Source organism: Archocentrus centrarchus, chromosome 6 (assembly GCF_007364275.1).
Source record: "Archocentrus centrarchus isolate MPI-CPG fArcCen1 chromosome 6, fArcCen1, whole genome shotgun sequence".
Lineage (NCBI taxonomy): Eukaryota > Metazoa > Chordata > Actinopteri > Cichliformes > Cichlidae > Archocentrus > Archocentrus centrarchus.
In genome coordinates, this window is record NC_044351.1 from 24,322,171 (window position 1) to 24,335,814 (window position 13,644).

The 13,644-nt window shown below is 39.2% G+C and overlaps 1 protein-coding gene across 1 annotated transcript; it reads left to right on the forward strand.

The window, feature by feature from the left end:
- Positions 1–321: 321 nt before the first annotated feature.
- Positions 322–12,934, forward strand: nr1h4 (nuclear receptor subfamily 1, group H, member 4). Its single transcript, XM_030732039.1, has 10 exons — positions 322–496; positions 1,216–1,395; positions 4,142–4,519; positions 8,310–8,450; positions 9,259–9,401; positions 9,510–9,608; positions 9,871–9,970; positions 10,115–10,261; positions 11,890–12,003; positions 12,128–12,934. Exons 2-10 carry the CDS (start codon positions 1,299–1,301, stop codon positions 12,364–12,366), a joined length of 1,458 nt encoding a protein of 485 aa, XP_030587899.1. The 5' UTR covers positions 322–496; positions 1,216–1,298; the 3' UTR covers positions 12,367–12,934.
- The last annotated feature ends 710 nt before the right edge of the window (positions 12,935–13,644 follow it).

Consider the following 13,644-nt stretch of genomic DNA (forward strand, 5'->3'; position numbering starts at 1 on the left):
TTAAAGAAAACAAACATTTCTCACAAAATACAAAGCTATTCTCTGTTTTTATTATTATTATAACTAACCTGTTAGATTGATATTAATAGACAGTACTTATAATCAGCTGGCTCTCACTCATACCAGTATTTGTGGCATGCTAATGACTGGATATGGTTCCATGTGTGATGTTTGTGTATGTGGGTGGGAATTCATGCGACAGTCTGTTGTCTTGTTCAGATAAAGACGGATTTTGGCTTGCGGGAAAAGGGGGGGGGGGGGGGTGTACATGAACAGGGCTGAACAGTTTAATTAATAACCACTATTTCTCCTCGACTCCAACTCAGTCACACATGCTCTCACCGATGTCCAGGCACCAGCAGCTTAATGTTCATTAAAAAATATTGATGGAGCTGTAGCGTGGATATCCCCCCTCTCTCCCCACCCTACCCCTAAAAAAGGCAGTGGAAGACAAAAGGCAGCAAGCAGGAATTCAGCCTCAGCTGCCCAGGAGAAGGTAAGAACTCAGAGATTGAGTATGAACATTTCTCATTCACCGGCTATTATGAGGCTCTGGTGTGCCACTGTTTTGAAGGGTAGAAAAGAGTGTTTGGCTGAAGTGTGGGCAGGAGGTTTCTGAATCTTTGTGGGTAGCTTTTTTATCTCAAGGGAAATTACACTGAGTTAATTAAAAATGTGGCTGGTGAGGTCTATAAAAGTAATGTCACACATGGGATAATATTTTGTCCCTAGCAGAAAGGCCTTGGACACATTTGAGAACCTGTCTTGTGATATTGTACAAGATGCTCTCAGTGTCATCAGCTGTTGAGGTTTTAATATAAGATTTAATAAGCAGTATTTTCTGCTCTCTAACAGGGGAGGCCTGCATTTGATATGTTTGTGAAATTGGATTAGCAAAGACAATGATCTTGTCATACTAATGACACAGTCTTACTTGAATTTGTAGCAAGACAGGTGATAAAACAAATAAAGAATGGACCTCTTCCCATGACTTGCTCGTCCCAAGGCAGTGCAGTCACCTGACCTTCAACTCACTGCAGGGAAGTACCAAACATCTCATCCCCATGTGGGAGAGACCTGTCAGGTGCAGTGATGTGGAGACTCCCAGGATAATGTTTAATTCCTATGTGGTGCAAGTGTCATCGGGTCTTGCAGCACACGTGTTCTGCATCTCTTCATCGTGGTTTACAAATCACCTTTTCATGCTTGTTACAGAGATAATCCAAAGTCACAGAGTGACTGTTTTGCAGCCCAGTCCAACCTGTGTTTTCTGAGTTGGTGACAAACAGCGCTCCTGAATGAATGAGTGGGTGTGCCCTGACATCAATGTGGTGGGACCACTGCAACTCCCACCCAGTGATGAATTCTCCCTATCAGAGAGTTCCCACTTTTATGGTAAGTTTTCATGGCTGGAGCCAGTTCACACAAAGACAAAACAGTTCCAGGAGCACACAGCAATATTTGAACAAGTGACAATATTCACATACTGATATTTAGCAATTATAATAGGCATGAGCATGGTAAAATCATCTATAGTCATGTTTAGCGGTCTGCATTTGAAATGTATTAGTGTTGTCCCCTTTAGAGAAGGCAGAACAATAGACTGTATATAAAAGATGGATGTAGCCACCCTAGCATCACCCATTAATAGGTCTGTGAACTATTTTGAAGGTTCAAACTGTTGCAAGCTTGATTTTCAGAACCACAAGTGACCATACTTGGATGAGAGGATGGAGTCCTAATTTTTAGCATTGACATCAGAAAAACTGAGGGAAAAGGGAAATAGTAGAACATTACTAACCAAAACTGGAGTAAAGACCGAATCTTTTTTTTTTTTTTTTTTTTTTTGTTATACGCATGAATAGATGTGAGTCATACATGCACCATAAAAACCCAACCCCAACCCCATCCCTAACCTTTACCCTACTCTTTAGCACATATGTAGAACAAAAGGCTCTATACACCCATTGGCACCACGAATACAAACACAACTGAGAGTTTCAGTAATATGAATTAACTGCAGTTAAGCTTAGCAAACAGCTACTGCTGTGTGGACTCTCAGCTACCAGTCAAGCTACCATTTAACAAAAAAATGAATATTATAACTTAAGGTAGAATTTATCGATCATTTATTACTCATTTTCATCTTTGCATTCCAGAGGTATATAAACAAATAGATTTATTTAATGGTATGAGGCTGTTTTGGGGACATTTTACTATCACAATAGCCAGTTAACTGCCAGTGACTCAGAACACCTCCATCAAATCAGAGTAAGTGGTAGCACAACAGCACCACATGTTGCACTAAAAGGCTGAACAAAATAGTTGGCAATGACTAAACTCTAGAAATACTTTCTCAAAAACACACTGAGCACACCTATTATCACCTACTTTATAAATCGGATGTTAAATTTGAAAGAAAATGTAAACCAACAACAGGTAACTTTGATCCAGCACCTGAAGAGCATTTATGGACACTCATGTTCCTCCTAACAATTGCACGAGCCAGTTCCGACTGTTTCTGGCCACCCACAAATTCAAGCTCGCTGAACAGTAGCAATCAGCTTATACTTGTGTCCACATCTGGAAATGACTTCTGATATCAGCTGGCTACTTGTAGCAGTGCGAAGAAATGTGACTGTATGGTTAATAAGTAGCTGTGGCAACCTTTGCTCCTCCTGGGATTACTCAAGTAAGTGCCAAGTTGCTACAGAAGGTACTGTACTCAAATCATTAGTGGAAAGCGTTCTGATCAAAAGGAAGAAATTGAAGATTATGGTTTTGGTTAAACACAAAGGTAGAACTCAGCACCAGAGCACAGCCGGACATTGGGGATCAGAGAGCAAAGTTTCAAAATAGTCTGTGTGTTTGGTCTCACGGAAATGGCCATGGTCCAGATCAAATCTTCAAGAGGTCAGTGTTACATTATATTATACTGATAATCTGTTAGTATTAGGTGGGTCTGATGGCTTTAAAAACAAATTTGAACACCTGACAGTCACTTCAGTTAAGAGATGATTGTGTTGTCTTTGGAGTAGTCATCCTTCCTCAGTTGTATATGAAAGAAATGAAACTTGTCAATATGCAATATTGAAACAAAAGTATGATCCTGTTAACATCCTTTGACTTAATATCACTTCCAAATGTGGATGTTGTTTGCTGTTACATCTAAAGGACACAGTGTGCTCTGTGCAAGCAAGTAGTTAATCATTTATGGGTTTATAGTATATGCGCGGTATGTTTTGTGGGTTGCTGCCTATGAGAAAGTAGTTAAACCTTCAACTTTGTTTAATTATCATTGTTCTTGGAACAAAGGTTTTGAGTTTCTGGATTTCTAAATTACAGTTTATTTAATATTCCTTGGATTTTAGTTTGCTCATTACTTGCTTTTTGTCAGGGACTAGAAAGAGAGAGCATATTTCTCCCACATTGGTTTCTCTTCACTGGCTCCCTGTTAAATCCATAATTGGATTTAAAGTCTTCTTACATGCAAGACCTTGAATAATCAGGCCCCATCTTATCTTAAAGCCCTCATAGTACCACATCATCCCCACTTCACTCCCAGACTGCTGGCTTACTTGTGGTTTCTATAATACTTTCAGGCCCCTCTTCTGTGGAACCAGCTCCCAGGTTGGACTTGGGAGACAGACACCTTCTCTATTTTTAAGATTAAGCTTAGAACTTACCTTTTTGATCAAGCTTATAGTTGGGGCTGGATCAGGTGACCTTGAACTATTCCTTAGTTATGCTGCAATAGGCCTAGGCTGCTGGGGGGTTCCCATGATACACTGAGTGTTTCTTTTTTATTCACCTCTTTTCATTCTGTTTATACACCACTCTGCATTCATTAGTTATCATTAATCGCTGGCTCTCTTTCTACCCCGGAGTCCTGCATTTGGGTCCTAAATCTGCTTTTTATGAATTAATGGCAGGAGGAGTCATATTTTCCTAATGCTTCCTTTTAGTATTTTGATGGTTTGACACTCTAGCCATAAATATTAATCAAGGAATGAGTAATGAGTCTCACATTACATTTGACTGAGATGAAACCAAATATCAGTGTTTCTTATATAGTCTTTACAGCGTGGGCTAAAAACCTCAGCACTCCTCTTTTATCATCTTATTTCTCTTCTTCTCTTAGATATCCTCGCAGATCAAGGCAGTCCTCTCCTGCAGGATCCAGACATCTTACCTTTTACTGGTTATCCCAGCATGCAGTACCAGTTTATGGAGCCAACAGTGTCAACCACTCCATACTACTCTACTCAGAACTACTACCCACAGTACAATGGAGATGAATGGTACTCTCACACAGGGATATATGAACTGAGAAAAGGACCCCTGGAGGGCAGCTATGAGGCTGAGATGGAGGAGGGCTCCTCTGCTGTGCCAGTTGTGTGCAAGAGGAGCCGGCACATGACACAAGCTGGAAGGGTCAAAGGGGAGGATCTATGTGTTGTATGTGGAGACAAGGCCTCTGGATATCACTATAATGCTCTCACTTGTGAGGGATGTAAAGGTAAGTTGTAACACAGGAAACAGCAATACGATCCTTAACTGTAACTGCAGCATAATAGCTCATGCTCTTTGCACTATAATGGTAAGGGTAGTTGCTGGTACTGAAACACACTGGCAAATTAAGGATTTTCTAAATGCGGTGGCTCAGGGGGAACCAAAGATGAGATGGGTGGGGGCTCGTGGGAAATATAAAACTTCTATCAAATGAAAACAGGGTTGAACACTGATCACAATAACACTGGGCACAATTTTCAGATGCTTCTATAGTGCACACACATCTCAAAGCTGTTTTTGTTTACACATCAGTGGAAGAAGCATTAAGATCCGTTACTTAAGTGAAGGAAAAGACATCCTAAAAAATAGGATGCAGCCACGGTGACGTCACCCAATAGTTAAGGATGTTCCATTGTGAATGCTCGAGTGGAGCTATTTAATAATCGCAGTCTTGGTGCTTTAAACCCGATGTCATGAACAAGGGGTGGAAACTGAGGGACTCGTATGGGAGAATCCTGTTATTTGTTTTCCTGTGTGACTCTAAGTGGACTGTGATTTTCAAAATAAACATAATCTTGTATTTAATGAGACTTGAAACTAGAAATTGAGACCATAAACTCATCACAGATCAAAGGGGGCTGAGGTCCATTTGTCCATAGACTTCTATACAATTAGGCTTCTTTTTGTACCTCGAGGAGTTGTTCCCTGCTGGCCATTAGAAAGAATGCAGGTTTAAAGTACAGTAGAAATCACCTAAGTCAGATTAAAATGGCCATGGAAATTTATCCGACTTGTAAAAAATCTGTCTTATGTGTAAGTCGGATAAAATTTGATTCTTCAAAATATCAGACATTTTGGGGTCTAATGGAATTTCGCGGCAATGGCTTTCTGCTTCATCCCTGGATTTGCTTCCGTAAATTTTATAATCTCATATTTTTGCTCGTAAATGCAAGTTTGTAGCTTACACTTGACTCCTGTGCTTGCCATGATTGTGTCCGGTGAAGTGAATTGATTCGCCCAGTGCAGCCAATCCAGACATCACTGTATAGACACTCGATCTCCATGTGGTGTTAGTGTGTGTAGTTGTGCATGAATGAGCGGATACACGGAGTTTGTAGATATTGGAATTGGGCATGGCAGGAGCTGAAACTCATCCGACTTGTGCGATCACGTTTAATTGGTAATGCATTACAATGGGACCAGATTTTTCATACGAGGTAGACGAAAAACCAACTTGGATGATCTGATTTAGGTGATGATTTTTTTAGGAATTTACAAAATTGGGACCTGCAGAAGCCATCTGACTAGAGCAAAAATCAGATTTGTGCAACTTTGACTTAGGCGATTTCTACTGTACTTCTGCAGTGACTTCAAAATGCTATAGTGAAAAAAAATAAATAAATAATGATAATTAATTCCAAAAACTTCTAAAGTAAAAGTACAAAAGAGTTAGTATCAAAATATTTTATGCAGAATGTCCCATTTCAGAATGGGGGCAATCACATTTCAAGGGGGAGACAGTACCTCTGACACACCTCTGCTGTCACTAAGTTTCATTACTGAGTCATCTGTCACATATTTTTGTGACTGATTTCCCAGAGTTTAATTTGTTATTTTTTAATTTTTTTTAATGCAATCAAAATGGAAAAAAGACAAATACATAATCTATGATGCCTATTTAATTGGAGGGAAAATGCTCTATGTCCTACATGAAACTGCTTATACTGAGTTGTGTATTTCTGATCAGCTCTTAAGACAAATTCAAAGTCTTGAGTTCAGGTTACATTAAGTTCTGCTGAAACTTTTATAATCTGTTCATCTAAGACTGACTGTGTTTGTAGGGTTTGTAGGCTGGTCTAGTGTATAACTGTATGCAAATGAGTTGAATGCCATTTGCTCCACATTCCAATATCATGTTATTGCCTTTAACTGTTGACTTTTAGGGGTCTAGTCATGATGACTAAACTACATGATGCTGTTCAAACAGCTAGAGAAGAGAAAACACGTGCTATTAAAATCTTGTTAGTTGCAGAGCTCTTGAACAGTAGGAAGTCCAATTGTAAGCAGCTCTAATGCCGGACCTGATATCTTACTCGACTCCTGTAAAAAGAGTGTTTGCAATCCTTTACAGCTGCTGTACACTGAGTACAAAATGCCATTGATTCTGTATTTAATTACCTGCCAGGTACTGGAGGTAAACTATGTAATCATGCACTGAAGGGTTTGAAGCCAATTTTAAGGGATCAAAACCAATAAAATGAGGCAATATTACAGTACGAGCAAGGACTTTACAGCCCTTTTTGTCCCTTTTATAAATCATTAACTTGAGAATGAACTGGTGAAGGTCACTGCTTTGCTGTCACCGGGTCTTTATGACACTGTGGATTTGGTGTGGATCTTGCCAAACGACAGGGTGAAATAATATAAGTGTAATTCCACACTGTGAGGTGGGACAATGCCAGGAGTGTGGCTGCTGACCTGTCCTGCCATTTGACTGAGAATAGGCTCGGGTCTACCTGGCACTGCTGCCAGATTAGGTTCCTTCTCAGTTTTCTGCTGTACAATGCACGAGCAACCTGAGCTCAGTTACTGCATGCCATTGTGCTTAATGATGTCAGAATGTCTGCTAACTGTTCCACGGTTATTCTGAGTGTGTGTGTGTGTGTGTGTGTGTGTGTGTGTGTGTGTGTGTGTGTGTGTGTGTGTGTGTGTGTGTGTGTGTGTGTGTGAAAGAGAGAGAGTGCATGTCAGTGGTCCAGCATTAGTTATTTGTGTGGTGTCTGGATAAAAGCCAGCTGGGTTCACTCTGCAACTATATTAGAACAGTTAGTGAAGCAGTAATTTAAGCTCTATCTGATTATAGCAACACTATAATTTACAAAAAGCTGAAATAAGAATGGGACAATATGGGGATGGGAATTATTCTTATCCTTTGTTTATGTTTAAGTATCAATACCACAAAAAACAGGAAATGTATTTGGCATAGTCAAAAGCGATGATATAGACTATAGCACTAATAAATTGATGCCACATATTAACAGAAATGAACTTATTAATGACATAAGAATATGTGTCACCCAAATAATGTGCCATTCATTGTCTTTAATGGCTTCAGAATTTTTTTAATAACCAAATTTAATACACCCTTATTAAAAATGTTTATGCTTGTGTTGTGTCATGACCTGATTCAGAAACCATAACATAACTTGTTTAATTTGTGCAAGTTAAAATAACCAGCACCACACCATTCATCCTCTCACACACCTAACTACTGAGGATTATAGAAGCTTGTTTCTGCCACTGAAAATAATTTTTCAGTGAGGCAAACAAGCTTCCACAGAGGATAGCCTCTCAGTTTTTCTGTTCACAATCTATACAACATTGTACAACTGTAGAGGAATAAAATAACTGCAAATAAATGTTAATAGATTTAATTAGCTCTTATTTGGACTCTTGTACTATAAATGTAGATTATGAACATTCATTTCTTTTGAAATTCATCACAACAGTCACCTCTAGGCACTTTATATTGTAAGGTAAAGTATTAGAAAAATATTAGAAAGAAACCCCAAACAATCAAGCGACTCCCTATGAGCAAGCACTTGGCGACAGTGGGAAGGAAAAACTCCTTTTTAACAGGAAGAAACCTCTGGCAGAACCAGGCTCAGTGAGGGGGAGCCATCTGCCGCGACTGGTTGGAAATCACACAATTAGCTGAGCTATGAGCAATGTGTATATCAAAGTTTAAAATGTCTTGGCATCACTTGTTATTAATAATATGTTTTTACAATGTTCAGGTTTCTTTAGACGGAGCATCACAAAAAATGCTGTGTACAAGTGCAAGAGCGGTGGAAACTGTGAGATGGACATGTACATGCGCAGGAAATGCCAAGAGTGCCGGCTGAGAAAGTGCAAGGAGATGGGCATGCTGGCAGAATGTGAGTACTCGTTGTTTGTGGGTGGGTTTGTTGGTGCTGAAACAGGAAATTCAAAAAAAAATTTGTGTAAATTCATTTTTTAAATTCCACATTTCAAATATATTTGCACCGTCCACATGCAAACGCAGTAGTATCTATATATTAGAATCAAGAAAAAATATGAACATGCCATTAACTTGGATTTGCCTCTTTTTTGCCTCTAAACTTTGATGGCTCTTAAATGGGAGAATCAGTAAATAGGAGAACGTACTTTTCTGAAGCTGGGTATTGCAGGATTATTGGGGTCTATTATAAAGCTGTCATCTGAAAAGAGAAGGATGAGAGACTGGACTCCTGTTGCTCATAAATAGTACAGAGAAGCTGTGATGAATAATGCAAGATGGAAGGCATTCACGACTCTCTCTATCTGCTGCCTCAACAAGAGCCTAGCAAGTCAGGTTTTTGGTCATGATGTGAGAAGACGGATGGTAATGGAGAACCTTTCTCTTCTCAGTGCTAAACTAATTATTCAGTTGAACAAAGTCAATCAGAAATCTAAAGGAATTGCAGTTGCAGAGTTTTTGGGGGGGAATTAAAATATTTATCCTGGTAGAAAAGGAACCACATGTTTGATAGAGTACAACTGAATGTGGATATGATGTTAAAATAGCAAACAAAGACAGTTACAAAAGTAATATGCCTACTTGCTGTACATAGATGATCAAAGGTCTCATACTGTAGATCAAAAATAATCATTCAGCACTGCTGCTGGATTAAAAACCTGTAAGGTATTTAACACACAAAGTGAAGCCTTCGTCACTACTGACAGGCCTGCTGACAGAGATCCAGTGTAAATCTAAAAGGCTGCGGAAGAACACCAAAGCCTCCCCAGGACAGTCGACCGGAGATGAGACAGAGGGGCCAGACAACGCAGACAACAAACAGGTCACCTCTACCACCAGACTGTCAAAGGTAAACACAACATCTGCAGTGCATTCAGACTTCACAGATGCTCTCAAACAGAGACACAAGATGTCACCACTTAACAATGCGCTGTTTTTGATTTCTCTTTAAATCCAGGAAAAAGTTGAAATCACCAAAGAGCAGCAGGCACTCATGAAACTCATCGTAGATGCTTACAACAAACATCAGATTCCTCACGATTTTGCTAAAAAGCTGGTACAGTATCTTAAAATGAATTATTGATATTAAAAAAACCAAGCAGACACTGCTGCTGAAAAGCAGCTGTAGGGAATGCAGCTTAGAAAATAAAACCTGTATACACAGACATCAGGCAGGCAGCACCAGCCTGTTGGGTAAAATAATGTTTCCATAACCACATACTGAGACTGGTTTATTAGTATGCTTTGTGGAGTTTTTTTTTTTTTTTGATGTTTGCTCCCTCTTCCCTCTGACCTGTTTTCCTGCTGTTCTCCTCCAGCTACAAGAACAGTACGGTGCAGAGGAGAACTTTCTCCTATTGACAGAAGTGGCAACAAGTCAGGTTCAAGTTTTGGTGGAGTTTACAAAAAGTATTCCAGGTATTTTTTTTTTTGCTAATCCTTTGGTGTATACAGCAGAGTTTTATCTGAAGATCATGGACAGAAGCACAACGGATGCTGGGAGTGTGAATAAAAAACATTGTTTCTTGCCTGTTGTAATGACTAGTGTTATGCCTGTTGCAGGATTTCTTTCTCTGGATCACGAAGATCAGATCGCTCTGCTGAAAGGTTCAGCGGTGGAAGCCACATATCTGCGCTCAGCTCAGGTTTTAAGCAAAAAGATGCCCACTGGACACGTGCAACTTTTAGAGGAGAGGATACGCAAGAGCGGTGAGCAGCACCTAAATGTGTCAGCACTTAAAATTCAGATGCAACTTTTGATATGTGCAATTACAATATATTAACTCTTACTTCATGACCTTCAGCAGTCTTGGTCTTTTGCAGCCAAGCAGCTATGTCTTTCAGGTCCTTAATTAATATTTGATCTGTGTGAATCTAGCTGGGTTCTGTGTGCTGACCTGTTGATCTCTGGCTGGGTGTGCATTACACATGAACACACACCTTCACTGGCTATTGTTTCACTCTGTTTAGGTGAACATGCACATCCATGTTTGCAGATCAAGGAGTTTCTTCTGCCGTTTTTCCTCAAACGTATAGATTTTTGCTGCTTCTCTATTTACACATACACCCCCTATGTTGTCTGCTGTTTTTTTTTTTTTAAATCATTTATATTAATGTGAGGTGTCATTATGTCAACCAAGTTGGACAGTTAGACGGACAGCAGCGATGATGGCAGGAGTGTGTGTGTGCATCACTGGGCCCTTCAGCTCTGCTCTGGTGTGAATGGTGGCTCTAAGAGATATTCACAGTAAAGGCCAGTCTGGGAGAATAAGTGCGCAAAGCTGTCTGAGGAAGCCATTGTTCCTTATCAAAACATCAAAAGTGCTATTGTCCACTTCTCTCCCTCTGAGCCCCACTGGCATTTCTGAAAGCTCGATGATGTGCCCGAGCAGACAGGCACCCACTGCTAGCCGGAGAGCTTCAAAAGCAGGAACTGCTGCCAACGTGCAAGAGCATACTGAATAAAAACTTTTAAATTATATAGAGAGTAGTTTGAAATGTGTACCCTTATTTATTATTGAATCACCGCCTAGAATCAAAGAAAGGCAGAGAAGGCAGTGTGTTTGGTTTAATTTAGAAATTATGTTTTCTGACTGGTCTGACTGTGTTGTACTATAGTGACAGTATTTAAATTTTTACAAATATTTGATGATAAAATATATGATTAAATGTAAATAATTTTTCAGTAATTGTTTATGCCTTTACATCATAAATACACAGTTCAGTCATAACAGCTCTTTCTGAGCTCTCTCGCCTTGCTTCTCTCATGTCTTCATCCACCTCCTCCCTGCTCTTCTTCCCTTAATACAACAGAGCGCATCCACCTTAGACTCTGTATGTGTTTTTGATTTAACTGTGGGAGCTTTCTGGAAAAAAAATCATGTCTGACCCCAGTCTGATCATATTAGCTTTAAAGGCTTAAAACCGAATATATTTTACATGAAACATAAAGAACTTCACTGTATGTTTCATTTTTAATTTTATAGACAGGGGATAGGACGGTAGATGGCAATATTGTAGATCTAGCAAGGCTGAATGTCCTGGTCAAAGTACAGGCTGTTGCATAAGACAGGCCTTTTCTGTTTGTGCATCTTGAAGCTATAAAAGTACACCAGCGCTCAGCAGCCTTTTCAATGTGCTGACAGATTTTTTTTTTGGAGGTTATAACAATTTATCAACAGTTTAAATGTTAAGTGTACTTTAAGTAATGAAACCAGAGCTTAAGAGATGGCTCCTTACTTTGTTCAGTGTCTTTGCTTGGCCTTGCTTGTTTATTCCAGTTCATTTTTATTTTCTTTTACTGGTAAATAAAAATATGTTGCTTTCTTTTTTGGCAGGTATATCAGAGGAATTTATCACACCCATGTTCAGCTTTTACAAAAGCATCGGCGAACTCCACATGGTGCAGGAGGAACAGGCTCTCCTTACTGCTGTAACTGTCCTGACACCAGGTGAGCTGCCCAAATAGTTTCAATTATACTAATTCTGAGCCATTTTGTTATGTTTCCTAAATTAATATGATTCGGTCTCTGATTTTTAAAGACCATAACCACTATCCACCCCATTCCTCTCCAGATCGGCCCTATGTGAAAGATCAGCAGGCCGTTGAGAGGCTTCAGGAGACCATGCTGGATGTGCTGAGGAAGCTGTGTGCCCTGCAGCATCCGCAGGAGCCGCAGTACTTCGCTCGCCTCCTGGGCCGTCTGACAGAGCTGAGGACGCTCAACCACTATCACGCAGAGATGCTCACGTCTTGGAGAACAAACGACCACAAATTTACCCCACTGCTCTGTGAGATCTGGGATGTGCAGTGACACACCAGCAGAAGAGAAGAAGGTGGTACCACAGGGGTGATAACATTAACTTACAAGACAGCATTATGGCTCAGCTCCAGTACATACTTACAATCCTTTCCCTGTTTGCCTCTGTTGAGCTTGACCTTACACCATGACCTTGGTGTTAGTCATGTAGTGATTGGCTTAGAGAGCTGCTTGTGCTTTTGTCGTCGCTCACACTATTATTTCTAACAATATACAGCACAAAGAGGCTCCTGTTTAGCGTTTGGGAATTGGCAAACTTTTTTTCTTTTTTTTTTAACAGTGTGCATCATGTAAAACATTGATTACTCAAACAAGTACAAACACTGGAAAGCCAAGATGGTGCTCCTAAGAAGTAGAAGGTTTAGATTAAGTTTAATAATGGGTAAATCCTATGATCTGCCTTATTAAATGACTTAGTTCTCAAGAAAAAAGGTTTACTTGGGAATATTTTTTTTAGTCATGACATATGGGATGCATTTATTCAATAAAGAGTAAGCAATACAAAACATTTTCACCTTTTACATTTATCAAATATGTATAATCTTTCATTTTTACATCTTCCAAAAGCATTGACTTTTTATTCCTTATTTATGCTTATAGATAGCCATGTGCTCAAACAAAAGCACCTCAATTATAGGGCTGTGATATTCTAATAGCCAATAAAGATTATTTAAGATGATTTGTCAACTATTATTTATTGGAAACCCTTCTGCTGAATGTTTGGCTCTTTGTTTCTTTCTTTGGTAATGGTGCTATGAATCAGAAGCTTTTAAAGCTGAAGTAGGAATGGTAACATCTGGGGATCTGTATTTTGAAGGAAAGATTTATCAGATGTTGAGTCCTGTGTTATACAGTATGTCATAGCAATCCTCAGTTAGAGTGGCTTCCCATTAAGTTCTCTACTCCTCAAAGCAACATTTGTTTGATTTAGAAGAAAAAAAAACTTTAAAAAAAAAACTCATTTAAGTAAATTTATTGATCCTTTCCCCAAAATACACACAAATCATTTAATCAAATCTATCTTCAATATAAGTTAAATAGCATTAACAAGGTGCAACTCTTAAGTTTAATTTTTGCAGTAAGAAATTTTAATAAACTTTACAGCATTTACAATGGGTTTTTTTTTTGTCATCCAACATTCTTTTTTTTTTTACATTGAAAATTCTCAGATAAATATATCTGTGCATTTAAACCCAAACTATATCAAAGATTTTCTTGCAGCAAATTGCACCTTAAGGAAGGCACCAACTTCACCATCTGGTTAGCAACTAT